This window comes from Stegostoma tigrinum, chromosome 2 (genome assembly GCF_030684315.1).
Source record: "Stegostoma tigrinum isolate sSteTig4 chromosome 2, sSteTig4.hap1, whole genome shotgun sequence".
Classification (NCBI taxonomy): domain Eukaryota; kingdom Metazoa; phylum Chordata; class Chondrichthyes; order Orectolobiformes; family Stegostomatidae; genus Stegostoma; species Stegostoma tigrinum.
Genome location: NC_081355.1, coordinates 22,590,207 through 22,618,144, shown reverse-complemented (window position 1 = coordinate 22,618,144; position 27,938 = coordinate 22,590,207). Strand labels below are relative to the sequence as shown.

The 27,938-nt window shown below is 39.5% G+C and overlaps 1 protein-coding gene across 2 annotated transcripts in view; it reads left to right on the top strand.

Annotated features, from left to right (window-relative positions):
• Nucleotides 1-27,938, top strand: part of LOC125462503 (collagen alpha-3(VI) chain-like) — a 146,759-nt gene that overhangs the window by 52,372 nt on the left and 66,449 nt on the right. For both annotated transcript variants that reach the window (XM_048552613.2, XM_048552623.2), the window contains 10 exons: nt 1,422-1,475; nt 5,870-5,941; nt 6,031-6,057; nt 6,176-6,220; nt 6,305-6,358; nt 10,203-10,265; nt 13,721-13,786; nt 16,445-16,498; nt 23,171-23,206; nt 25,053-25,115. In XM_048552613.2, the coding sequence (XP_048408570.1) occupies nt 1,422-1,475; nt 5,870-5,941; nt 6,031-6,057; nt 6,176-6,220; nt 6,305-6,358; nt 10,203-10,265; nt 13,721-13,786; nt 16,445-16,498; nt 23,171-23,206; nt 25,053-25,115 (534 nt within the window). The remainder of the gene's footprint in view (nt 1-1,421; nt 1,476-5,869; nt 5,942-6,030; nt 6,058-6,175; nt 6,221-6,304; nt 6,359-10,202; nt 10,266-13,720; nt 13,787-16,444; nt 16,499-23,170; nt 23,207-25,052; nt 25,116-27,938) is intronic.

Here is a 27,938-nt window from a genome sequence, read left to right as displayed (position 1 = left end):
GCAAATTAGGATGGAAGTAATTTCCATCAGTTATATCAAAAATAATATGCCCAAGTTTCACAGATGGTAGGAACTGCAGATTCTGGAGAATCTAAGATAACAAGGTGTAGAGCTGGATGAACACAGCAGCCAAGCAGCATCAGAGAAGCAGGAAAGCTTTCCTGCTCCTCTGATGCTGCTTGGCCTGCTGTGTTCATCCAGCTCTACACCTTGTTACCTGAGATTCTCTAGCATCTGCAGTTCCTACTATCTCTGAAACAATTTTAACCCCACTGCGAAGCCTCTTCTAAGGATGCCTACCTTGAAGAATTTGCCCTCCTTCCTAGCCTTCCAGCTCCTCTGATGCAGCTTGGCCTGCTGTGTTCATCCAGCTCTACACCTAGTTTGCCCAAGTTTCACAAACAGGATTTAGCCATTCTATGATCCAACCAGGGAATCCTTATCCATCAACTTAAATACAACTGAATGAATGTTTATGTTTTGGTGCATAACACTTTCTACCGTTACAGCCACAATGAGGCCAGAAGTAAATTAAATCTGGAAATGTAATTATATACTTCAAGCCTCAATAACTACAGATTTGCTTCCAACAGCTTGTGGCATCGTGAGAAAACTAGAATCTTCTGCCCCCGCAGTGAAACATTTCTAGCAGCCATGAAATTCCTAAGGGGCATATTTTCCTGCTTTGTTGATATAAAGACAAACAAGGAGTAGGAGAAGTGAAGATTAAGGCCATGTTTAAAGAGCACATTAAAGAACCATTCCCAAATATTATCTCTCCCTGTCCCATCCTGGTCCCCCTGGTAAGAAAACAGAAGGAACACAATTTGTGCAACTGAGGTGGTCTTCCCCTGATTTTAGCAAGGGACTGTCAATTAGTAGTTATACATAATCATCAAAGTTGTAAGGGATCTATGTCAGTTATGGCATGAAAATCTGTAATCATGTTCACCTGGCGACAAAGCACTCAAGTTAATGGAAGGATGAATCATTCCAAAATACTGCAAAAGACATTAGTGTACGAATGATCAATAAAACACTGTTTAGCAAAGTTTAACTCCTTCATGACAGCCATTAGTTCTTCTCTCGTCCCTATCTACTTCTCTTCAAACAAAAGACACAACCTCCAAACCAGTATGCATATTGGATCTTCAAAATGGCTTCATCATCTTTGGCTCACCACAGCCAACTTAAGAATATTTATTCCACCACAGCTCTGAAAAAACAGCGAACTTAAATGATGGCACAGACATGGAACAGGCACAGAATGCTACTTTTAATAGTCTGTTTTTGAAGCATGTTTGACACTCAAAGTACACAGATCACTCACAGCTGAACGTTTGTCTGGTATTGCCAACTCTGTTAAACATGTATCTGTCTCATCTAATTACTTAGTAAACATGTTAATGATATTATTTCAGGGGAATCCAGGCGCAAAGGGGTTTCCAGGTTATCCAGGAGACGAAGGAGGACCCGTAAGTTTGTACTTTCATATTTATTTTGAAAAAGAAAATACGATTCTCTCCCTATTTCCAGAATATAAAGTTAGACCTGATTTTAACTGGCTTTGAGCTCTGTTGTGTTTGCTGTGCAATAAGTCAGAGACTTTGGATAACTGTATAGAAACTAGGATAAACAAACTTATATGGGCACAACAAAACAACAGCAATAACAACATGTAGAGCTGGATGAACACAGCAGGCCAAGCAGCATCTAGGAGCAGGAAAGCTGATGTTTCGGGCCTAGACCCTTCATCAGAAATGTCAGCTTTCCTGCTCCTCGATGCTGCTTGGCCTGCTGTGTTCATCCAGCTCTATATCTTGTTATCTCAGATTCTCCAGCATCTGCAGTTCCTAGTATCTCTGGAGCAATAACAACAACTTATACTTAGAAAGTGACTTTAACAGAGTCAAGCCCAGGTGCTTCATGTAGCACTATCAATCAAAATTTGACAACAAATCATTATAGGTATTGGGGCAGATGATGAAAAGTTCAGTCAAAGAGTATGGTTTTAAGGAGGAAAGCAAAGTAGCAAGGCAGAGCAGTTTAGGAAAAGAGTTTCAGAATGTACAGCCTTGAGAGATAAAGGTTTAGTTTCTAACAATGGAGCAATTAAAATTGAATTGGAGAAGAGCAGATATCTAGGAGAATTGTAGGGCACGGTTTGGGATGAATTTGAAAACCCAGGTGAGAATTTTTAAACTTTGGTGTTACTTAAGCGGAGTTCAGCCAGCACCCTAAGAGACTTTGAAGAAGGAATTTTGAATACCATCGAGTTGCTGGAGAATGGCAAGTGTTGAGGCCAGCCAGGTGTGGATTGGAATAGAGGTAACAACAGTATTGATAACTGTTTTAACAAGAGGTGACCTGAGGCATGGCCTGAGTAAGGCAGTGCTCAAAGAGCAGCCTCAGTAACAATGTTGAAATGTAGGTAGCAATGCGCCTTGGGGTCAAATATGACCCCAAGTGTTTTTGTATGTTCAAGGTGCTAGATAAATGCAAGTTTTTTTTATTAACTAACACATTTTCAAATTTACTCCAACATTCACATCTCCTTACTTGGACAATGAACTCAGAGTACACAGATATGCAGTGATCTCTTTATTGCGCCTTGTTTTGAAGTTTCAACTAAAACACTTGAGCTTCAGGTAGTCAGGGAGAGCAACTGAAGTTAGCAATGAGGAAACAGAGTTCGTGAGTGGGACTGCAGACAACGTCTGTAGCCTTCTCACTGTTCTGATGATGGAAACTTCTATCCATCAGTTGGAGAAGCACTCTGAGTGTAGGTGCAGTAGAGTGAGGTGGCAGTGATAAGGTTGAGCCTGCTGATGTCAGCATACATGTGACAAAGATAAATAAGGGCTAAATAAAAGCTGAAAGAACTGCCGATGCTGTAAATCAGGAACAAAAACGAGCTGGAAAACTCAGCAGGTCTGGCAGCATCTGTGAAGGAAAAACAGAGTTAACGTTTCAGGTCCTCTGAGGAAGGGTCACTGGACTTGAAACAATAAGGGCTAGCACGTTAATGACAAGCAGAAGGGCATTCAGGTTAGATTCCTGGGGGGCACCAGGCATAATGATGCAGGAACAGAAAGAGAAGCCATTCCTTCATGGGCTATGACTGATCACTTACATATTGGAAGCACATTTTAATGTTGAAACTATGGACAGATTTGTCAGACAGATTTCTTTGTTGCCCCTAAGACCTGTTTATGTGTACTTACTCATAAATGACTCCACTGGTGGATCCTGGAGCAATCTTGGAGTAGGGTTTGTAACCGACAACATCAAATTATACTTGTGTAGTATATTTAATCCAGGTAAGTAATTTTCAGGAATGAAACGAGTTAAAATAATCCAAAGAAACAGCTATGAAGATCATTGATTAAAAAGCTAAGAAGAGTGAGTTAGGCTTTAGTCAGAATAATAAAAGAAGGCAGTGAACTGGAGAGTGTGAGTGTATAAGAGCATAAGGTATGGTCAAATGAGGGAAATTCATTATGTGATTCAGGCCAATCTTTACTCAACTTATCAAAACATAATCTTTCTAGTCTATTTTCAATTATTCCATTGTACGTCATTACATGAAAACAGATTTTTCTAGTCTACATTTTCTACTGAAATTCCTTGTCAATAGACCTGCTAATGGCCTGTTGTAAAAATATGCATGTGACAATCTTGTCTTTTACTGATTTTCAGTGAACTCTTAAGCTTATCCTGAAAATGTTGCATTAAACACTAAACAGATGGAACATCCTTACTGAATTAACTAATTTTTAGCACAACCCACGAAAAGCTCAGAGACTGAATCTGGCTTGGAGGGTGGGGTGTGGCAGTTAGGTTCTCCCACTTATCTGCTATAACTGCAGTGAAATAGCTGCAAAAACATCTGGGATAAACAGAAAATGCATGGGAAATTCTGAACAGAAATTCAGCCCCCAGTAACAGATTAAATACATGCAGTTACGAGTTCTCAGTTAGAAGAAATTGATTAATATGGCAGCCTCCAGACTCATTTAATTTGTCACTGTTGTTACATCAACAAACATCAGAAATGTGAGTAAATCTGATTCCTTTTCTAGCTTGTTTGTTGTCCAGGCAGCAAGGGAGTGGACACTTTGGGCCCCACAAAGAAACTTTTGACTTTCTCTCTTTTGGGTTTCCCGCGCCCAATTGCCACCCACAACGTCCTTCCAATCTCCTTCTCAAACTCTGAACAAGAATGGCAGGAATTGTTCATTTTGGTCCTGGGCAGTGAACTGTTTCTGGCCACTCTCTGTGTGACTCTTCCTTGGAATAAAAATTGGCCTCAAAAGGGCCAAAAATACTCCACAACTTGGAAGCAAAAATACACAGATTACTAGTTTCATGAAAATCTCAGCTCAATGTTTATCCAACTTTACTGAGTTGATGTATTTGGAAAAACTGACACTTTTACCATTTATTATGATTATCTCAGCAACATATAGACGTGGCTTTTATATCCAAACACAGGGATGACTGATTCTAACACAGCTGTTTTTATTCACACTGAATGGGATATAAGCCCTCTGAGAATTTTTGTACCTAATATAAAATATTAAAATGTATCATGATACAAAAGCACAATTCTTCAGACTCCACCCTCATCCCAAGTCCAAACATTCTCCCACACTTTCCAAATGAATTGTCATTTAACAATTCTGAAGATGAGTCGTAACAAACTCAACATATAAACTCTACACTGATGCTACAAGAACTGCTGAGTTACTTTAGCGTTTCCTACGTTTATCTCAGGCTATATTCAGCTTTTGCAGTAGTTTGCTTTTATTTGACACTTGACAGAAAATGTATTTAATAGTATGCTTTGAATTGATCTTTCAAAAATGGAAGTCTTTTTGGAACTGTGAGCTCTGGTCACATGTGGTAGATAGAACCTAGTTATTATAGTATAATTTGAATACTTAATAAATTAACCTCTACTTAAGACAGATTATGACATAACTGAGGAACAAACAGTGCTTGTGGACGAACTGAGAAATATAAAAATATCCTTATCTCAAAGGAAGCCCCTGATTCATTGCTTACTCACTTCATACAGTTCAGCTGTTGATTGTTACTTTAAAAGTGGCAAGTAGTCTGGATCATTTACCTTATCAATCTAATTGCTAATTATCAATATGTTATCACATGCAAACATAACCATTTAGATAGTGCTGTTACTTTTGTACTCTCAAGCAATATTTTTTGTGTTCCAACTGAAAATATGTAAAAGCCATTGATTACCATACGCCAACTAACAGCCAAAAAGGCTTCCCAAAATAACATGAACATTAAATTTTATTTTCCTTGTTGAAACATGCACCTAAACATGAAAAGAAGATGAAGTTAACTTCACTTTGTTGATAATACCGAGCAGATAAACTGGCTAGAAGGGGGCTATTTGATATGAAATGATGAATTATAGATCTGAAGATCAACATAAAATATTTTAGCCTTAATGTATGTTGATGACCCCAGGCTTGCAAAGCCAACATTATTTTGACCATTACTGTTGCCTTAATTTCTAAAATAGTACAAAAGATTTCCAGTACATTTTTCTGTTCTTTGTGTCAATTTGAAATGCTCTTGTATCTTCCTCCATCTGGTAAGTTCTTTGTTTCACAGTGCTATTGAGAATTTGTGTCTTAGCAAACAACAATCCGGAATTATTGTTTTGAAATTCTAATACAAGGAAATTGTGAGTATAATTTTTAAACCTCATAACCTTTGAAACAAACAGCACTATGTAATCAACCGTGACCATGTGATATAATTTATTACAGGTTTAACAACATTAGCCATTGGAAATGCCTGACTGACTTTGTTTTGTTTTTAACAATAATTTTAGGGTGACAGGGGTTTACCAGGCATAAATGGAACTCATGGAATGGAAGGATGTGCTGGCTCGCCAGGTCTCAAGGCAAGACACTTCTCTCTTTTGAGCCATAGACAATTAATACATCTCAACTATTTATACCTTTACTTGAATTAGCATCTCTTTTTTTTTAGGGGAAATCAGGCTATCCAGGGGAGAAGGTAAATATGGAACATCATTTAATCGAAATTAAAATTTATTTAACATTATTAAATAAAAACGTTGATAATTCTAAATTTACCAATGTATAAACTATATACTGTATTACCATTACACCAGGGAAGTGACGGGGACCATGGTATCGATGGAATAGCTGGAGAACAGGTAATGATTTCTTGAATTAAATCATACAAGAAGATTATTTACGGAAATGTTAATAAGTGCTAATTGAGCACTGTGTTCTTACAGGGAGACCATGGAAATCCAGGAGCTCCTGGTGAAAAAGGAAACACAGGAAATCTGGTATTGTCAACTTTTAGAAAACAGACGAAAGTACTCCTTTCAACAAGTACTGAAATGTTGCCCTTCCACACTCCCCACCAACACTGCCACGCCTGGCACCTTTCTCTGCACCTGTACGAGGTTTGACACCTGCCCCTATACCTCTTCCTCACCTCCATCCAAGGCCCAAGCTAAACTTTTCATATCTGACAGGGGTTCACCTGTACATCCTCCTACTTGGTCTACTGTATCTGTTGCTCCTGATGTGGCTCCCCTACATCGGTGAGACCAAGCACAGACCTGGAGACCGATTCATAGAATATCTGCACTCTGTACGTTATGATCAACAACACCTTCCAGTTTCCAACCATTTTAACTCCCCCTTCTATTCCCTTGGGTCTCCTCCAGTGGCACAATGATGCCACCTGGAAACTGGAGGAGCAACACCTCATATTCCATCTTGGGAACCTACAGCCCGATCGCCTGAACACAGAATTCACTAGTTTCAAAATCTCCCCACCCCGGCCTCATCCCATGTCCAACCCTCCCTTTTATCCCCGCCTCGTTGACCTGACACAACCTGTCCATCTTCTTTCCCAGCTTCCCTGCCACCCTTCCCACTGACCCATCCCCACCACTCCATACCTGCACCCACCTATTACTACCCCACCTACCTTACCCCAGCCACACCCCTCCACCCTCTAGTTATTTCCCAGCTCCCTTCCCCCTCCCAGTCCTGATGATGGCTCCTGACCTGAAACGTCTCCTCCCACCTTGAAGATGTTGTCCCTTGTCTCTTCCATCAAATGCAGTTTTTCTCTTTAGCAAACATGGTTAAGTTTAGATTCATCAGCCATAGTTGTCCTCTGTTAACGACATGTTAGGCAGTGAAAATGGGAGGAAAGACACAATTTAGAACAATTTTTCACCAAAAAATATGAAAGAAAGAAAAGAAAGACTTGTATATTGTTTTAGCATTTTCCATGACAGCTTTGTATGACGCAGCCAAAGTAATGGTTTTTGAAGGATTGTTGCTGTTGTAATGCAGAAAACATGGTAGCCAATGTGCAAACAGTCACAATCAGAAACTTGGTTATGACTAAATAAGTTGTGTCTGCAGTGTTTGATTGAGGGATAAATATTAGCCAGGACACCAGGAATAATTCTTCGAAATAGAGGAGGTTTGTGGGCCCTCATTCAAAAGACAGCACCACTGACAAGGAAGCACTCCCTTAGCATTGTATTGGAGTATCTGTCTGATTATTGCACTGATGTCTTGCCTTGAAGCCAGGATTGTGTAATTTAGAAACAAGAACGTTATGAACTGAACCACAGATGACTCTGTGACATAAAGTAATAAATTTGCTCTGAGATGTAAATTTTCAGTAGACTTCATTACTCTTGTTTTATTGTCATCTGGTAAATATCAGTGGCTGGGTGTTGTAGCTTCCATGGCAAGTGTGTTTGTGAGGGGGTGTATTGAATATGAAGGGTTCCTAGCGCATTGGCCTCCCACACAGACTGATTCATTCTACATAAAACAGTGATTGGGTAAGACCCTGACAAGTCCACTCACCCTGAGCTCTATTGTGGCCATTAATTGCCCAATTAAGGACATCAGTCCACCTCCACAACTATAATACACTGAGTAACGGAAAACAGATGAGAACACAAAGACTTTTTCTCATCAAAACTGATGAAAAGACAAGAAGAAATGTGGGGTTAATCTTAATTCAGCAAGATACATTGAGGCCACCCTTATACAATTGCATACTTTCCTACCCTTTGCATCTCCCTATCTGACCTCAAGAGCCCTTCCAACTCCTCAATACCCCTCCAAACTCCTTAGGAAGCTGTATCCCTTACTGACCTCCAAACCCCAAGCACACCATCTTCACCATCTATGGCAGTTGCACTCTTTAATCTCTTCTGGTGCTGCTGGGGCTGCAAGGGCTGCCAAACAGTTTGTTTCATTGGCATATACCCTGACAATACAGGTTCCCTATGAACTGCTCTATCAATGTTGTCTAGTGCGACTGGCAACTCATTTACATGCAAAAAAAAACACACCTTCCCTGTTGGGGTCTACCTCGACAAGGTAGAAATCCGGCCAACGTATCATCATTATAAGGATCTTGTGATCATCTGTACTTAACAAATGCACTGAGGAACAAACAAAAATCAAAGCCTGTTTATGTACTCAGGTTGCAGCCAAATTAGATACTGGAGACTTTGGATTTAAAATTGCCATCAGATCCGTTTCAATTATGAAATTGCAACCATATGTGTTATTATGGAATTTTCTTATGCCAAAAATCAAAGACAATGCTTCACAAGTATAATTTCACTCATTGACATGGAGGGTGCATGAAGCAAATGCAATCAGTCCGTCGTCATCATCTGACACACAAGAGATCACAGCTCTTACCTCGAATGGAGAGGTATCTCATGCTAGCTTAGTTTCTTTAGACATATTGTAATGTACAATCACTATACCAATTTACTTTTACACGACTCCAGTGCTGTGTTGTGTTTTATTCTGTCCACAGATTATGCTTCCTCAAGAGTCTATTTGACACGTGCAGTGAAATAAACTTTGACATGAACTTACTGTGGCAGTTTGCCAGAGCCAAAAAATATCTGAACATAGAAATTCTGACTGTGGTGGTGCATTTTTTTTGCTTGAGTTTTATGTCGTATTGATGTAACCTACCTTTGTCAAATCTGTGACGCAATTACTCAACAATGCTTTAAAAATTTCACATATATCTGCCTTTGCCTGAGCTCCCATGCTTTCCCAAACACTGAAGTGCTTTCTTCAACCTATTATCATGGGCTGCCTATTTGGAGCTGAAATAAATAAGCCCTTTAAACAGCAGAATCTTCTCTGAATTCCTTACAAAATTTGATTCATTTGGTTTTGAGAAATTTCAAGAGGCTGAAGAAAGACCAAACTTTAGCTTCTGGAACTGAAATAGACTCTTGTGTATGAATAGTCAAATATCACTTAGATTTATTGTTTAACTTAAGTTGGAAGTAAACATTTGTCAAATCTAATTCTGAAAAAAAAACTGACTTGCTGACAACATTGTGAACAGAGCTTCCTCATTTGACAAAACATTGGGTGGATTACATTTTAGCACCTGATGTATCTTATAACTCTCACATATTCCCATTGACCAGTTGCTGTTTCACAAATATATGCATTATCTGCCTTTTGTCCAGTCAGTCTTTTCTCGGTTTATATTTATTTTTTGAAACACCTTGGCAAAGTCACATTTCTTTTTGCAGTTGAAGTACTCTGCCCTCACAGATGAATAGCTCTGTACCTAATGTTGGTCCAAGCTCTGTCATATCTCTGCTACCAACTGTTGGTGTGGGGGCCCTCTCCTTATTCAGTTGCAGGTTCTTCCTGCTGACTGTTCATTGTTAACCCTGATCTCTCAAGCCACGTTCCATTAAACCCACAGGCAATTCTATCTGACAAGCCAGGTAGAAAATTCTCTTTGGTAACATCAGCAACTTTATGCCAATATCTTTTTTATTTAAACCAGAAACAAATCTGATCCATAATGCTGTCCTATAAATGATGACAATAGTAAGGCTGCCAAAATGCGTCAGATAATTTATATGGAGGAAGCGATTCAGCAATGGTGGGATACAGTGACCTAGAGGCTGGTGCAATAGCATGAGGGATTGAAATTGTGGTTAAAAGGAACCAGAATGAAGTCTTGTTTGATGCAGATGTAGAGACGGGTAGGCAGAGAAGACATCTCAATGTGAACATTTTTATGGTACTCAAATGCATGCAATAATAAAACCATCTACAGTCCTTTAAGAACTAATGACTTGTGCATAATTTTAGGGTAGGAAAGGCCAAAAAGGAGACATTGGTGAGCATGGGAGACCAGGTTTACGTGGAAATCGTGTAAGTAGGACCACATTCATATATGAGTAAAATGAGATGTTTATTTACTGAATTAGATGTTTATTTACTGTAATGTTTAGTATTTAGAGTTTTCATATCAGTTATGTTGTGTCTTCTTCATTGCAGTGTAATTTGGCAAACCCCTGTAAGAGATTAAGGAACTTAAAGTATAAATTAGATTAAATTTATTTTTTACAAACGTTTCAGTTTTAAAACAATCACCCCATCCATAAACTGATACCTCCCTATCCAGGGTGAGTTCTTGATTTTTGTATTTATTTTCAGGGCTTCATTAGAGTCATAAAATTAAGCTGATTTATTGTACAAGGACATTTTTATTTAATGGCCAATTTAGACCAACAAAAACTCGCAAACGATTCTGAACTTTTTTAGAAGTAATTATGCTCATTAGAAATGTTCCTTTCTCAGTTAAGTCCACTTTCAACTGTGTTAATAAAGCTATGCCAAACTACATTTCTTAATTCAAGGAATATATTCTATTGTAAAATCCAAACAGATAACTTCCACAATGCCGCTGGACTGCACTGGTTTATAGATTTTACATTCAACAAAATGTATCTGAGTTTGTGCAGAAACTTAACACTAGAGAAAACACAAAGGAAATTTGCATATTGCCTGAACTGGAAACAGTTAGTTATAAGGAAAGATTGTACAGGCTTGGGATGGTTTGTTTGGAACAGATGAGGCTTCATTAGCAATGTATAAAAGCATGAGAAATTATACAGAGTATGAAAGCATGAAGGACCCAATTCCCCTTTGTTGAGGGTTCTGTAATCAGGGGCATAGATGTAGGGTATGTAGGAGGCTTAAATGGGATTGAGGGGAATTATTTTTTGCTAGGGGATGTTGGGGATTTGGAAATCACTACCGAAAAGGATGACGAAGGCAGAAACCATTGCAACATTTGAAAAATATTTGATGCACATCGCCAGCAGCTTGTCAAACAGGTTAGAGACTAAAAGCCACAAAGTGGGACTAAGCTGATTGATTAGTTATCAACCAGTGCAGATGGCGGAAACACCTCCACTTGTACAGGAAATGTTTATGTTTCTATGTTGCAAAGAATTCAATTCTGAAAGCAATTGCAATTTTGAAAGCGATTTGTGGCTGGATTAATGAGTGCATCTCTGCTAACTCCTTTCTCATGTCAACCCTACATTTGTTTGTTTTCTTTATGTATGTCTCCAAGAGATACAGAAAGTGCTTTAATCACTTTTGAGCTTCAGTTAGGAGGAGAGGCTGAATAGGTTGAGTTTTTTTTTCACTGCAACATAGGAGCTTGAGGGGTGAGCTTACAGAGGTTTATAAAATCATGAAGGGGATAAGCTGGATGGCAAGTGTCTTTTCTATAGGATTGGGGGCTTCAAGACTTGGAGGTATATTTTTTAGACAGTCAGGAGAAATATTTAAAAAAAGACAGGGGAGACAATTTTTTTTAGACAGACAGTGTAGCATGCGTGAAATGAACTTCGAGAGAAAGTTGTGGATGTGGGCACTGTTACAAAGACATTTAAATAAATACATGAATAAGAAATTTTTATAGGGATATGGACCAAGTGCAGGCAGGTGTGGCTGGTTTAGTTTAGAATTATGGTCAACATGGACCAGTTGGACCAAAGGGTCTGTTTCCATGCTATATGACTCTAGGGCTGTAATGACATTCAGCAGGTGAGGGTTCTGTGGGGAGAAAAATGGAGAAACTTTGGTCATTCATCTTTCATGAGCATTGGCTGAGGATTTAAAGTTTTATAACAAGTACACAGTGCAGAGGGAAGGGGTGGTGTAGATACCTCACAATCGTCTGGCCTCAGCATTAAGTTTAATAGTTATGGATTGTAAAAACAATTTCTCACAGGGTAGGTACTGGAAATGGTTTGCCTGTTAGAAATTTCCCTTGACCTTCTCATTTCTTTATTACCCCTTTGTCATCTCTTTCACCAATTTTCATTCCATCCTTCATCCCACTCCCTCACCTTTCCTATGAATGTTTCCTTCTCTCTCATCCATTTTGGCTTAACTCTGTTCTTTCTTAGAAACCTCCTCAGGTAGGACTTTACAATGGAAGTGGTGACAGGGAACCCATTCTCACAGAGATCTACAGCCATTTATTACTGTGAGAAGAATGATTTGACTGTAGCTGGGACTTCAGCCCATGGCACAGGCAATTCAGTTTTCCAGAAGTTGCTCATCAATCCAATGAGTTGGCAGATCTGGGCTCAATGGAGCAAATAGCCAGCACTGGCAGGACCAGGTGTGTGCTGAGGGGTGAGGGACCTCTTACAGGGTCCAGACTTTGAAGTGGGGTTTTGAGGGTGGGAGTCTAATGTGGAAAGGGGCTTTTAATGGAAGAAGCCTCTCTTTTCATACATTAGGCCAGAGCAAGATGATCCACCAGGCCTCCTCCCTGCCCTGAGCCCCTCCCATAAGCTGAAAATGGAAGCCACATTGGAAGCTGCTCTCATGTGCATCAATGTCCCTCACGGCAGACTGGTGTAAAAGGTGAAGTCACATGGTATCATGGATGAGCTGGAAAGATGGATATAGAACTAGCTTGGTCATAGAAGACGGAGGGTAGAAGTGGAAGGATGCTTTTCGGAATGGATGGTTGTGACTAGTGGTGTTCCACAAGGATCAGTGCTGGGACGTCTGCTGTTTGTGGTCTACATAAATTATTTGCAGTTAAACATGGCTGGTCCAATTAGTAAGGTTACAGACAATAAAAAAAAATTGGTGGAGTTGCAGAAAGTTGGGAGGATTGTCAGAGGATACAGCAGGATATAGACCAGTTGGAGGCATGGACAGAAAAATGATAGATGGAGTTTAATCTGAACAAATGTGAGGTGATGCATTTTAGAAGGCCAAGTACAGGTAGAAATTATACAGTGAATGGCATAACCCTTAGGAGTATTGATATGCAAAAAGATATGGTTGTCAGGGCTCACAGATCACTGAAAGTGGCAATGCAGGTAGGTAAGGCAGTAAAAAAAGGCACGCTTGCCTTAATTGGAAGGAGCACTGAGTATAAGGATAGGCAGATTATTCTGCAGCTTTATAGAACTTTAATTAGGCCACACTTGGAAAATTGCATACAATTCTGGTCACCACATTACCAGAAGGATGTGGATGCAATCTGTAGGTGAAAGGCAGGTAACTTGTGCAGCATCTTATTATATTGATAAGAACACCATATGGCACACCTTCACCTGTGTCAAACTGAGGAATTCAACAATTGCAAAATTTAGTCACCTTTGACACTTCTCATGCTGCTTGTTCATATGTTAAGATAAGTAGCTTGGTTACAGCTTACACACAGTTCGTTTGAATGAATTTATACAAAACTATTTAATTCAATCTTTCACCGCAGGAAACTATTGAAAAACTCTGTTCGTTTTAGTTTTTGGATTTTCACAGGATGATTTTTCCATTTTATTTAGGGTGAATTTGGCAGCACAAACAGCATTCAGGGCCCAAAAGGTGAAAGAGGAGACACAGGACTTTCAGTACGTCTTATTCATATTCAAATATTTACTTGTTTCCTGATTTACCATCCCAGCTGTTGCTGAAAAACTAATGTCTTATTAATGCCTGGTGATATTTATGTACAAACTAGCCAGCAAATTATAGTGAGGAAGGGGTGTCCAGAAATGCTTGCTACTCTGCCATTACTTTTGCACAAATGGCCTTTCATATCCAACATCAATGTTTACCTTGGTGCTAACCGAAAAGGTAGGCTGCATACAGTCAACCGCTATACGTGATTATACATCTGTCTTCTGCAAAAAAAATTTAATTGTACCGTGTATTTAAAAAAAACTGACCATGCGCTACAAACAAATGTTCAGGGTAAAGTGCTTAATGTCTGGTGATATTCTAGTTGTAATTACATTTCACATTTTTTGCTTACCAAATTTTCCAGTGAAAATTAGTTCTTGTGATTATTCACATAGGTATCCTTCCCAATGACATGGTGATTATTAAATTATTGTCAATCAACTTCTCTTGCCCAGAAAGTGAATAATTATAAGATTATTTATTTATTTATTTTGTGGGCTGTGGGCATTGTTGGCTGGCCAGCATTTCTTGCCTGTCCCTAGTTGCCCTTGGGAAGGTGTTGGTGGTGAGCTGCCTTCTTGAACTGCTGCAGCCCTCCTGCTGTGAGTTGACCCAGAATTCCATAGGGAGGGAATTCCAGGATTTTGACCAAGCGATGGCAAAGGAACAGTGATATCTTTCCAAGTCAGGATGGTGAGTGGTTTGGAGATGAACTTAAAGGTTGTGGTGTTCCCATGTATCTGCTGCTCTTGTCCTTCTAGAGGAAGAGATCGTGGGTTTGGAAGGTGCTGTCTGAGAATCTTTGGAGAATTTCTGCAGGGCATCTTGTAGATAGTACACACTGCTACTGAGCATCAGTGGTGAAGGTAATAGTTGCTTGTAGATATAGTGCCAATCAAATGGGCTGCGTTGTCCTGGATGGTGCCAAGCTTCTTGATGTTGTTGGGGCTGCGCTCAGATGGGGCAAATGGGGAGTATTCCACCACATTCCTGACTTATGCCTTGTAGATGCTAGACAGGCTTTGAGGAGTCAGGAGGTGAGTTATTCACAGCAGTCGCTCCTAACCTCTGACCTGCTCTTGCAGCCACTGTATGAACAATAATGATGTTCATTCCTTCAAGTTATAAATTATTTTAAGGTATTTCAAAATATGATATGTTATGTTTATTTTCTTCTACTATCTCCCCTTCTCTTAACTAAACCTTTCTTTCCCTTCTTTTGTTCATCTTTATGTAGTTTTTGATTTGATGTTCAAATTACCTCCCTTAATTCACTCTCCTTGTCAATGTCCTCTAATGTTATTTCTCAATCCCTTGTTTTCATTTATTATGAAGCGAAACACCCAGAATGTTGTGTAGCAAGCAAACATGCCTGGCTCGGTCCATTTATTTTCCATGGAAGATTGAGTTAAGAGAAAGGGATGAAATGTGACAGAAAAAGTTAAAAATGAAGTTGAATCTCCAAGAAAAATGAACATCTGACAGTTAAGACACCATGCTTCCACAAGTTCATATTCAGTGTCAACGAGGTTTTTGCCAATAATTGAGACCTCTGTAATGTACAAACCACACTTGGACTGAAATGGACAAGTCTGAACTTTCTGTGATTACTTTCTTTTCTCTCTACAGGACAACTACAGGAACCAAAAGGCATTTGATAAATTTGAATGCAAAACAGCTGGTTTTCACTGCTTATAGGGGAACGACACACCTTGTATTACAATTTGTGGATTTTCAGGATTTGTAATCAAATGAAGTAGCTGCCTGGCTTAAAAAAAATCAAAACATTGTGGACAAAGCTTTTTAAAACTTAATCATGTCTGAGCAGAATTAACCCATGGGAAAAATTCGGAGATGACCCGCACCAGCAAATTCTGGACCAATTTTGCATTGGCACAATGCTTACATACGGTGTGGAAACTTCAATCTGCTTCCACACTACGACATTGCTATAAATAATGTTAATATATGTAGATAATGCCTGTAATTTGGGGCTTAAGTGGAGAAGAAAGATTTTTTTTTAAAAACCCTGCTCATAAGAAAGATTGCATGCATTCTTGAGAAATTAAAACCGTTCTAATTGAAATTTCACAAGTGAAGTTCTTTAGGAATAAGATCATTGTTACATTCTAACTTTACTTTTTGCTGAATATTGTCTTCCTATCCTTTTTACAAATTCAATATTCTTTGGCACACATTGCAATTACATGGAGTACTTTAACAATCCCTAGAGCAATGTGGGGTTTCTTTTACATTCTTTGTTTTGTCCATGTAAGAAAGCATTTAGTTTAAAAAACATTTATTTTGCCTTACATCGAAAAAATGAGGTTAATTGTAGCATTTCCAAGAGTTCAGTTACATTATTACCATATCCAGGGCTGGCTAGTAACTTGGAGTACCGTTTGTCATTAAACTGAAATCATATCACTAGAATTACGGGTGGGACAATTTATCAATTATTCCATTTATGGCATTAAGGAATACAGTGTTATGTTTTATTGGTGCAAACACATTTAACATAAACAAAGTGTTTTTCTGTAATGATAAAGTTACTCAGAGGATTTCCACAAATAGATTTGGAATAATAAGGAAGTACTTTGTTGCAGGGTGATCCAGGAGACAACGGTAACCCAGGAGACGCTGGACCTGCAGGAAAACCTGTAAGAAACTCTCCTTTGCTTCTTTTTAGAAAGAGTGAAGTTCCACAATTCCTGGTTTTAACATAAAGTGTTCTGCTGTTAACGTTTTCCTACCACATTCAATCACTCCTTAACCATCTCCATAACCTTCAATTGCTCTCTTCCAGAATGCACCACTGGAAAAGGAGGTGTAAGCTAAGACCATAAGATGTGGGAGCAGAAGTGGACCTTTCGGTCAATTGATTCTGCTCCACCATTGAATATTATCACATGGTTGATCTGACAATCCTCAACTCTACTTTGCTGTTTTATCCCCTTAGCCCTCGATTTTCTTACTGACTAACAAATTGTCTATCTCAGCCATTAATACACTTAGCAATCTAGATTTGATAACCCTGTCTGGTAAAGAATTCCACAGGTTCACTGATGTCTGAGAGATCAAATTCATTCTCATCATTGTCCTCACTGTGTGACTCCTTACTGTGAGATTATATCCTCTAGTCAAAGACTCTTCCACAAGGGGAACCTGTCGATCCATATCTAACCTTTCAATCTCCCTAAAAATCTTAGGGAGATTTAATAAAATCTCTCATCATTCCTTGAAACTCCAATGAATACAAAATCAATCTATTCAATATCCCTTCCATACCTGGAATCAATCTTAAATAAGGGAACCAAAACTGTTCCAGCATTCTAGGAACAAAAACAAAGTTTCTGGAAAAGCTCAGCAGGTCTGGCAGCATCTCTGGAGGAGAAAACAGAGTTAAAGTTTCAGGTCTGGTGACTCTTCCTCAGACAGAACCAGCATTCCAGGTATGATTTGAGCCGTCTGTTTGACATTACTCGTATAGTTTTAGCAAAGCCTCACTATTTAATTATTCCATTCCCTTTGAAAAAAAATGACCACTGGTCTATTTGGCTTCTCTATTACCTACTGAACTTGAATGTTAGCATTTTATGCACAAAGACACCTAAATCCCACTGTGCATCAGTTTAGGCAATCTTTCCTCATTTAAATAATATTCAGCTTTTCTCTTCTACCTGCCAAAGTGCATAACCTCACATTTTCCCACATTATATTATGTCTGCCAAGTTTTCACTCAATCAACCAACCTGCCTATGTCCTTCTGTAGACTGTGTGTCATCCTCAATATTACTTTCTTCTCAAATTGTATCATCCACAAACTTGATGGCAGTACATTCACTTCATCATCCAAGACATAAACATTAAGAACTAAATAATTGTGGCCCCAGACTGATCATCATGACACACTAGTTAGATATTGGCATCCTGAAAGTGTCCACTATATCCTACTCTCTGTCTTCTGTTTGCTAATTTTCTTCCAATGCTGATAGAATATACCAGACATCATGGGTCTTATCTTATTATGTAGACTTATATGAGGTACCTTATTGAACATCTGTTGGAAATCCAAATATATGACATTGACTGGTTTCCCTTTACTTATCCTGATTGTTATCTCTAAGAATTCTAATGAATTTCCAAATGAAAATGAAATACTGATTTTGCTGAAAATCTGAAATAAGAACAGAAGAAGTTGTAGAAACTCAGCAGGCCTGGAAGTATCTACACAGAGAGAAACAGAGCTAATGTTTCGAATCTGATATGTCTTTTCCTCAGAACTATTCTTCAGTTCTGAAGAAGAGTCGTATCGGAACTGAATCATTTGTTCTTTTTCTTTTTCTACAGACTGTTGCCAGACTGCTGACCTCCTCCAATACATTGTTTTAGAACTTTAGTAATTTTCTCTAGCATGATTTCTCCTGCACTAAGATATGTTGTCTCTATTTAATTATGTTAAGCTTTAAATGCTCAATATGACATCCTTCAAAATGGGCCATAAAATTTTCCCAGTTAAAGATATTAAGCTAACTGGCTGAGAGCTACATATTTTTATGTCCCCCGCGTTTTGAATAATCGTGTTATGTTGGCAGTTTTCCAATCCTCTGGGGCCAGAATCCTCAACTGCTTCCTTTCTGATTGACTCTAATCTGCTCAACCCTCATGTCTTTATAGTTACCTTTTCAGTAATTTTGCATAGTGAGGTAGGAGAGATCACATCCAGAGTGAGACTTCTCCCGAGTGAGTACATCGTTTGGGGAAGTTGGAGAAAATATGGGAATTTGATGTAGAGGGAAGGAGGTGACTTTTGCTTGCATTTTTGGATCATAGTTTGTGAGCTTTTTATAAACAGGCTAAATTGAAGCCCAGGATCAGGAGCCCAGCACAAAAGAATAACATCCCTGGTAAACTGTAAGTTCATTGGTTAGTGATAGTTACTAATTTGATCATCTAGTATAGGTCATTTTCAGATGGAAAATAAACAGGGTAAATTTTTAAAGGCTACAAACTAAAATATTTTTTAAAAAAATCAAATTGAGAACTAAGTAAATAGATACTGGGGCAGATGAGGTGTTGTAACTGATTGAAGTAGGAGCTGGTGGATCCCACTGTGGTTCATAGTGACCACATCAGTCACAAGTTTTGGTTGCTTGAGAAACTCCTGCGCAGAGTTGATGAGCTGGAGTTTGAGTTTCAAACACTGCAATGTATCAGGAAGGGGGAGAGTTCCCTGAATGCTGTGATTCAGGCTGGAGTCATAACCCTTAGATTGTATACTATGAGTTCAGTCAGTGGTCAGGGAGAGAAGGGTGTGACTACAAGCGAGTCAGGTAGAGGGATCCAAGAGATAGCACTGATATAGCCTCGGCGCTTTGCTGGTCGAACTGATTTGAGATTCATACTCTCTGTGCACAAGAATGGAGGCTGTAGGGAGAATGAGCAAATTGACCATAACACCATTGTCCAGGCAGTCATTCAAGAGGGGGCAGAAACAAGAAATGTAGTTGTAATCAGGGATAGTATAGTCAGGGGAATGGACAATATTCTCTGGGGCCAGGATTTAGAGTTCCAAAGGCTGCAATGCCTGCCTGGTACCCTGGTTCAGGATCTCATCTGTGCTGCAGAGGAAAATGGAGTGGGAGAGGAATGATCCAGCTGTTGTTGTCTGCGTAGGTGCGAATGACATGGATAGAAAGAGATTCTGCTGAGGGAATATGAGTGGCCAGGGGCTAAATTTAAAAGCAGAACCAAAAAGGTAATAATCTCTGTTATTTTTGGATCCATGAACAAATTGACATAAGGTCAACAAGATTAAAGAAGTAAACACATGGCTTAAAGTTTGTTGTGGGAGAAACGGCTTTAAATTGCTGGGATATTGGCACCAGTACAGGGGATGGAGGGAGCTGTTCTGTGAGACAGGCCCCACCTGAATCATGCTGGGAGCAGAGTCCTGGCGACTTGCATTACTTAGCCCGTGGGTGGGATTTTGAATTAAATAGTGGGGGATGGGTCCGGTTGTATTGAAAATCATTGAAAAGTTAGAAGGGCAGGCCTCAGCAGCAATTATTAAAGCTTTCAGATCAAGTAATAGGACAGAGTATGGAAAGGATCATGTATCTAACTTCAGGTACAACAAATAAGGGAACAACCAGGAGAAGGGAAGCAGTCAATGCAGGACTTAGAGTCATAAACAGAAATTGCTGGGAAAGCTCAGCAAGTCCAGCAGCATCTATGGAGAGATTTCAGCGTTAAAATTTCCAGTCCTCAGAAGGAAGGGCCACTGGACCCAAAATGTTAATGCTGAATTCGGATTCTGCCAGAGCTTTCCCAGCAATTTCTGTTTTTATTTCTGACTTACAGCAGTTCTTTCAGTTTTTACAGGACTGAGGGTGTTGTACTGCATACAAAACAAAGTGAATGAGGTTATAGTGTAGATTAAAATTGGCAGCTGGATGCTGTGGGTATCACAGAGAGATGTGACTACACAGGGATCAGGATGGATGTTGAATATCCAAGGAGGCACCTTCTATCGAAAGGACAGGAAGATGGGCTGACTGAGCAGGATTACCTTGTTAGTAAGAAAATAAATTAACTTGATAGCTAGAAGTGATATAGAGTCCAAAAAGGAATAGAATATGTGTGGTTAGAGCTGAAGAACTGAAAAGGAAAACTGACCCTAATGGGAACTGCATCTGCAGCTATTTTGGTTTTTATTGACCTTAGTGGGAATTGTGTACAGGCCTCCTAGCCATAGTCAGGATGAGAGGAAGAAAATAAATCAGGAGATAGAAAAACCTGGAAGAAAGGCAGTATTACAATAATCACAGGGGAATTCAGACTAGGAAAATCAGGTTGGTAGCAGATCTCAAAAAAGGAATGAATGGAATTTCCCAGGTTTTTTTTGGAGCACCTTGTGGCATCCCACCCGGGAACAGGCAGTTTTAGGTTTTGTGATGTGTAATCAAGCAGACTTGATTAGAGAACTTAAGGTGAAGGAGTGCTCAGGGGACAGTGACCATAATATGATAGGATTCACCCTTCAGTTTTGAGAAATCTTTTGCTAAACTTACAGTATAGTCCACTCCAGCCAACTTCGCACTCATCCCTACATATTTATCCTTTTTTGTTAGCTTTGCACAGTTGCTTTGGACCAACATTTCTTACTCTCCAATTGAATACTAAATTCTACCAGTTTATGATCACTATTCCATAGGCAAACATTTGATCTGAGATAACTGCTTCCCCTATACTCCGCCCTGCTGGTTTAAAGCCCTCTTTGCAGTGGAGTGATCCAATTCACCATGGCACTGAGCCCAGCACAATTCAGAACAGTTTCCTTCTCCCTGGTGCACTGGTGTCAGTTCCTTATGAGCTGAAACCCATTCCTCCCACACCAATCTTTAAGCCACATATTTAATGCCTTCACTTTATTAATCCTCTTCCAGTTTGACTGTGGATTAGATAGTAATGCTGGGATTATTATCTTGGAGGTTCTGCACTTTATAGCTTAGCTCCTAACTGAAACTGAAAATCTTTCAGCAGAACCTCTGTTTAAGTCCGAATGATATCATCAATGCCAACATGGATAGGAACAATTGGATCCATTCCTTTCTAGCCCAACGAGATGTCATTCATCCTGGCAAGAGGCAGGCAATTCACCATGTTCATCAGAGCTCTGATGAAGGATCTAGGCCCAAAACATCAGCTTTTGTGCTCCTGAGATGCTGCTTGGCCTGCTGTGTTCATCCAGCTTCACAATGTGTTATCTTGGATTCTCCAGCATCTGCAGTTTCTGTTATCTCTGATCTCAATTCACCATGTTCCTTCAGGCAGACAGGAAACAAAATAGATGGTCTCCGTCAGAGATAGTAAGAACTGCCGAAGCTGGAGTTGTAACACGGTGTTATTAAATGTTCTTAGCGTTCCCGTTAACACTCATGCTCACGGCTGAAAAGAAGAGTGTCTACCACCTTCACCCGCCCCAATTATACTGTCACCTACCACTACTACATTTCTATTTCCTCTTCCCCTACTTGAATGGATCTCTGTACCACAGTGCTATGGTCTGTTTGCTTAACCACCCTCTGGCTCCCATTCCCATCTACGTAGCATTTAATAGCCTCATAGATTGGTATTCAGAGAGAATTGGATAAATTTTGGAAGGAAAAATATAATCATTGTGTTACATGCAAAGAAAAAGGGTTTCATTAAAGGAATTGATAGATGGATCTTCCAAAGAGCCAACACAAGCATCATGGGCTATATGGCTCCTTTCTGTGCTGTCTCATTTTCTGGTTCAGAAATGCTCGTGGTCTTACTTTCTCTGATTTGGACCCACCTCATTTACATAGCTAATTCTCCTATTGGCTTTAATACCTCTTTCTTGGCAAATGCTTGCTTCCCCTGGTGTTCTAATTCAAGGTCACAAAGATATCTCATCCCAGATCAACAACTCTAAAACTGAAATGCATCCAAGGATTTAATATTGTTCCCATCTTGTACTTCTGGACAGGATGCAAGAAGGAATTTGTTATCTTATGCACAATCTGTTTTTGGAATATATCTCCTGATCTAACAGTTTACATTTGTCTGTTTTAATGATGATATTATTGTAGTCATGTTGTTGCAGATGATTCTCTTTGGTTCTTCCTAGTCTCCCAGAACTCGAAGTATTCCTTCTCATTTGCAGTATTAAATTCACCAAGTTCCATTAATTCTAGACAATGGCTTATAACTACAGTGCTGAGAAAGAGTCTTTGCTTCTTGAAAGGGTCTAAAACCATTGAAAGCAATATGGCTGTAAAAATAGGTCAATTGTTCACAAGTATAACATTGAAGTATATTTTAGAACAAATTATATTTCAATTTCTATTGTTGCAGCAAATTTGTGCAGAAAGTTATAAAACATTAACTTATCTAATTCCTATCAAATAATTTTGTTATCGATATCTCTAGATTGTACAATGACATCTTAAATGAAGAATGAGTCAATATTTAATAAATTAAGTTAGGCTGTGATTTAAATCTTTGTGTTTCCCTGCTTCAAACCCAACTTGCCAATGCAAATTTGCCAAATCTTTCTATGCTTCCTGTGACCTTACCCTTTAATTTTGTGAGAAATCTATTTGTTGCAGTTTCTATTTTGTACAAAAAGAATGGTTAACTATGAGACAAATATGTAAAATCTCTTCCTTTTCTCCTAAATTTTGATGCAATTGAGAAACTTGAAAAGAGAAATACTTCCTACAAAAATGTTAAGATATGTGACTCATATAGCAAGGCTATCAGATAATTGAACTGAAATGCTTCATTTTTTAAAATTTCTTTAGGGTCTCCATGGTCACAGAGGACCACCTGGTAAAAATGTGAGTTTGTCATTCAAACTACTCTGACTGAACATAGTAATCTGGTACATATGCACAAAATTACCAGTGATTTTTATTAAGTGGGATTTCAGTGAAACAAGCCAGATGGTCTGCAGTAATGTTTTCCAGTCTGATACATTCTTCCCTTCCTATGTAACATACAATAACAAATGTGAAGATGCCCGCTAAGGGAATACAACCTAAATATGAAGCTCCGATTCAAAAATCCTTTTAAAATTCCTGTTGGTTGCTGAGTTGCTACATCTGTGCTTGAGGACACTTTTTTGTGTTTTCTCAACTAGAGGAACTGCCTGTAGAACTGGAACTGTTCTTAATCAAAGAATACAGAAACATCTTAAAGTAAGCCAAATTGACTTTCTCTAGATTCACAACTAATCTCAACAGTTCATTACAAATCTGATGTGTATTTAGTGGATCTCTGATGCACACCATTCATATTTTGAAGTAAAATAATTTAGGATCTCCTTTCTTTACAATGAATTTACAACAACATGCAATGCGATATGAGAGAATCCATCTGAAGCGAAATTATCTTATTCTTTATGGAAATTGTGACTCACTACTAAGGTGTAGTTTCCCATTGCCACTGGAAGGGTGCCAAAGACCCATTTCTTGTGTGACCTCAAACAGCAAATAATGGCCAATCGAAATAACAACAGCAAGTGCTAAAGAAACTCAGCAGATCTGGCAGCTTCCATGGAGATACGAATAGAATTAATGCTTCACGTCTGATATACCTCCTCTTCAGAACTGGTTCTGAAGGAGATTCGGATCTGACTTGCAACATTATCAATCTTTCTGTCTCCACAGATACTGCCAGGAAACAAGTGGCAGTCTGCAATGGAAAGTCATTCAGAGATTCAAAATTGAGGTGACCTCTCCGGAATGTTTAAAATTTTAACATAAGAAGTGGCCTTTGTGGCTAGGCCATCAATATTGAGAGAGAGAGGTTGTTGTATGGCTGTCCTACATGCACTCAGAGGGGAAAGCACACTAACATTTGGAAATAAATGCACTGGTGGTACTGGAGTTCCATTTTGAACCATATAGGACAAATCAGTCCATGTGCCTTGTATTACAGTTTACTTCCTTCAGGGCAAGCAGAGAAGGCCACTAAGCAGCAATATTGCTCCAATACTTTCCAACAGCTAAATTGTCTTCCGCCACCTCAGGAAAATTCCAGTCCGGCTCCTTCATCTGACTCGAAGGTAACTTTAATCGGCCACTCACTTTGTCCAGGCAAGCAGACGTGCCACAGCACTAGCCTTGGGGGAGAATGGCCCTGGGCATTGAATAGAGCTGGGGAACTGGCACGGTGCCCAGCAACTCGAATTTAGGTATCCACTATCCCCTTTCTTCAGATTTGGCTGTCAATGATGTCAAATTCCAGACGTGTCATTCCAGATTTACTTTTACAGATTAAATGTGATCTTTGAAAGGATAAAAGAAGGAAACTCAATCGTTGAACAGCAAACTAAAAGCTATCGGCAATTTCTCAGCCTCCAATTAAGTACAAGGTGATCATGAATCTCAAATATTGTAATTTAAAACATCTTTGCCCTTTTGCACCTTTACACAGAGTGATTCAACTTGTGACATGGCTGTCATATGGCTAAAACTATTCACTGGCTGTGGGGTTAGGTGTGGAGCGGGTCAGGTTTGAATGTGAGTTTAGGTTCTATTTGATGTGACTGCTTTACCAGCATACTCATATACTGCCTGGAGTTACTATTAACTCCAAACCTTAAATCACATGCTTTGGAGCACAGTAATGTTTAGAAGAGTAGAGATCATCATATAATTATATTTCTCCATGTCTGTGTAGGGTCGGAATGGAAAACCTGGAAAGCGGGGTCGTAAGGGCTTTCGAGGAGTGCGTGGTCCACAGGTGATCACCAGAAATTTAGTATTTAATCACTCCTCTCACATTGTAGATACCCACTGTTTGACTGTTTTAAACCACTGTTCTCCTTCTGTAGAAACCCACTGTTTGAGTGTTTCAGTTTGATATCTGTGGTTTCATTAATTTCTCAATCTCATCTATCTCGAGAATGAGATATTTAGAGTACATGCGCTTCTTCTTTCCACTTAATTCCTGCTTCTCTTAAAATATTGATTCTTACTTTGTTATATGTGACCTCATACACATAGGATGTTTAATATAAGCCTTGATAATGATGTCTACATCCCATGAATGATTTTTTTAAAAGCCCACTGCACTTCACAGAAGAATTATTGAGTCACATTAGACACCAAGCTAACGATATGCTGAATGGTGAAAACCCTGATCAAATGTTTTGAGTCCGAGTCAAATTTTATTTTATTCTGTGGTTGTGTCTCTTGGAATATGTGCATGTTGCATAGATGTGCATTATAACGCAGAAGGCACCATTTGATAGATACAGCTGCTAATAGCTATTTCAAACAATTGACTGCTTTGAGAGCAAAGAACTTGACTGGCGTTCAAGGGGTTGAGTGTTGTTTTTAACTTGACCCGAGCACTACTACTAAATACAGTCTTGCATTTTGCTTTTGGCCACAGGCTCCTTTAATTTGCTGAATGGGTTGAGCCATAGGTATTTACAAAAACAGTATCCAAGCAAGAGCAAGCTGATAGGTGGGATAACAAAGTGTGAAGCTGGATGAACACAGCAGGCCAAAGCAGCATCTCAGGAGCACAAAAGCTGACGTTTCAGGCCTAGACCCTTCATCAGAGAGGGGGATGGGGAGAGGGTTCTGAAACAAGTAGGGAGGGGGGAGGCGGACTGAAGATGGATAGAGGAGAAGATAGGTGAAGAGGAGAGTATAGGTCGGGAGGTTGGGAGGGGATAGGTCAGTCCGGAGAGGGCGGACAGGTCAAGGAGGCGGGATGAGGTTGGTAGGTGGGAAATGGAGGTGCGGCTTGAGGTGGGAGGAGGGGGTAGGTGAGAGGAGGAACAGGTTAGGGAGGCGGGGACGAGCTGGGCTGGTTTTGTGATGTAACTTTGTCTTAAAGCTCCTAGGCTTGCCTACTGTTTGTTCAAGGAACTATAAACTTACAACGCTCACTTAACAGCTTAACATGCACTATTAGATGGGGAGCACATCTATGATTTTTATTCATGGTCTCCATGGAGACAAATAAATAGCCTTGGGTTTATGAGCTGACCTCGCGGTAATGTCACTGGGCCAATAATAGGATATCAAGCTAATCCTTTTATGACGTGGTTTCAAATCCCCACATGGGAGATGGTGAAATTTGAATTCAATAACTAACAGCCTGGCATTATAAGTTTGCCTAATGGCAACTACTGTTGATTTTTGTTTTCAAAAACCCATCTGGTTCACTATTGTCCTTTTTAGAGAATTAAATTGCCATCCTTACCTGATATGGTTTGTTTTGTTCAGACATGGGATATAGACATCTCTGGCTAGACCAGTATTTATTACCCACGGGAGCTGCAAGTCAAACACATTGTTGTAGGTCTGGAGTCCTCTGTAGGACAGATCAGGTGAGGATGGCAGTTTCCTTCCTTAAAGGACATTTTTCCTGACAGCAGATGTTTTCATGGTCATCATTTGATTTTTTTCTGTATTGAATTCAAATTGCTCCATCTGAAGTGGCAGAATTCAAACTCTATTCCCAGAACATTACCTTGATCTCTAATTTAATGGACTATCAATAATACCATTCGCCACCCCCTCCCCATATCTACATTTAAATCTACACCCACAGAAATGTGATCGAGTCTTAATAGATCTCTGAAATGACAAGCCATTTGTATTACACTGTTGTGTATTACACTGCTATGAGGTCTAAACGAAGGAGTGGAACTGTACAGACCATGGAATTGATCTCAGCACCTGAAACAACATCAAACACAGACTTGTTCACCCTGCGAAGCCCTCTTACCAATTTTTGGGAGCCTGTGACAAAACTGAAAGTGTCTTACAGACTAGCTGAGCAACATCCTGACAAAGTAAGGCTTATTTTACTGCAATCTGCCAGATACCACCATCACCATCCCAGCGTGTGTCCTGTCCCATCAGCAAAACAGACCCACCTGAGGTGGCGGCGCATTCATACCATTACAAAAGAATTTACCATTACAGTGCTCAACATGCTCTCGATCCTTTACGATCTCATGGCATCAGGTTAGACGTACGCAAGGAAACTTCTCGATGACTGCCACCTTTTAAGCTGCTGCCATACTTATACATACTCTTCTCCTTCTACCCCCACCCCTCCTCCTCACCTGTAGGCTAAGTAGAACACAGTTGCTGTCAACAGATCAGCCAGGTTATTGCTATTGGCTCTGAGCCTAGTGTTAAGGAACAAACAAGATGGAAATGCCTCATTCTCAGTAATCTGCCTGTGGAATCCTTTCATGGCCCTATCAACAAGAGTGCCGACTGCCCAGACCCAGTGAAGATTAAGCTGTAACTACACATTCAGGATAATCACACATCGTGTGGCACTGCAACCATGTTAACTGGATCAACTTTGAACAGATCTAGTAAACCTAAATAGAGCATAGGTTCTGAGGGCTGTCAGAATTCAACCAGTATCTGCAATCTCATGACCTAACATATTCCCCACTCTATCAATTATCATCAAGTATGTGTAAAAATGAGGTGTCAATCCACAATACCAAGACTACTTGAGTCAAAAAGCAGAAGCAGCATGTGACTAACAGTCAAGTGATCCCACAACCCCCAATGCATCAGATGG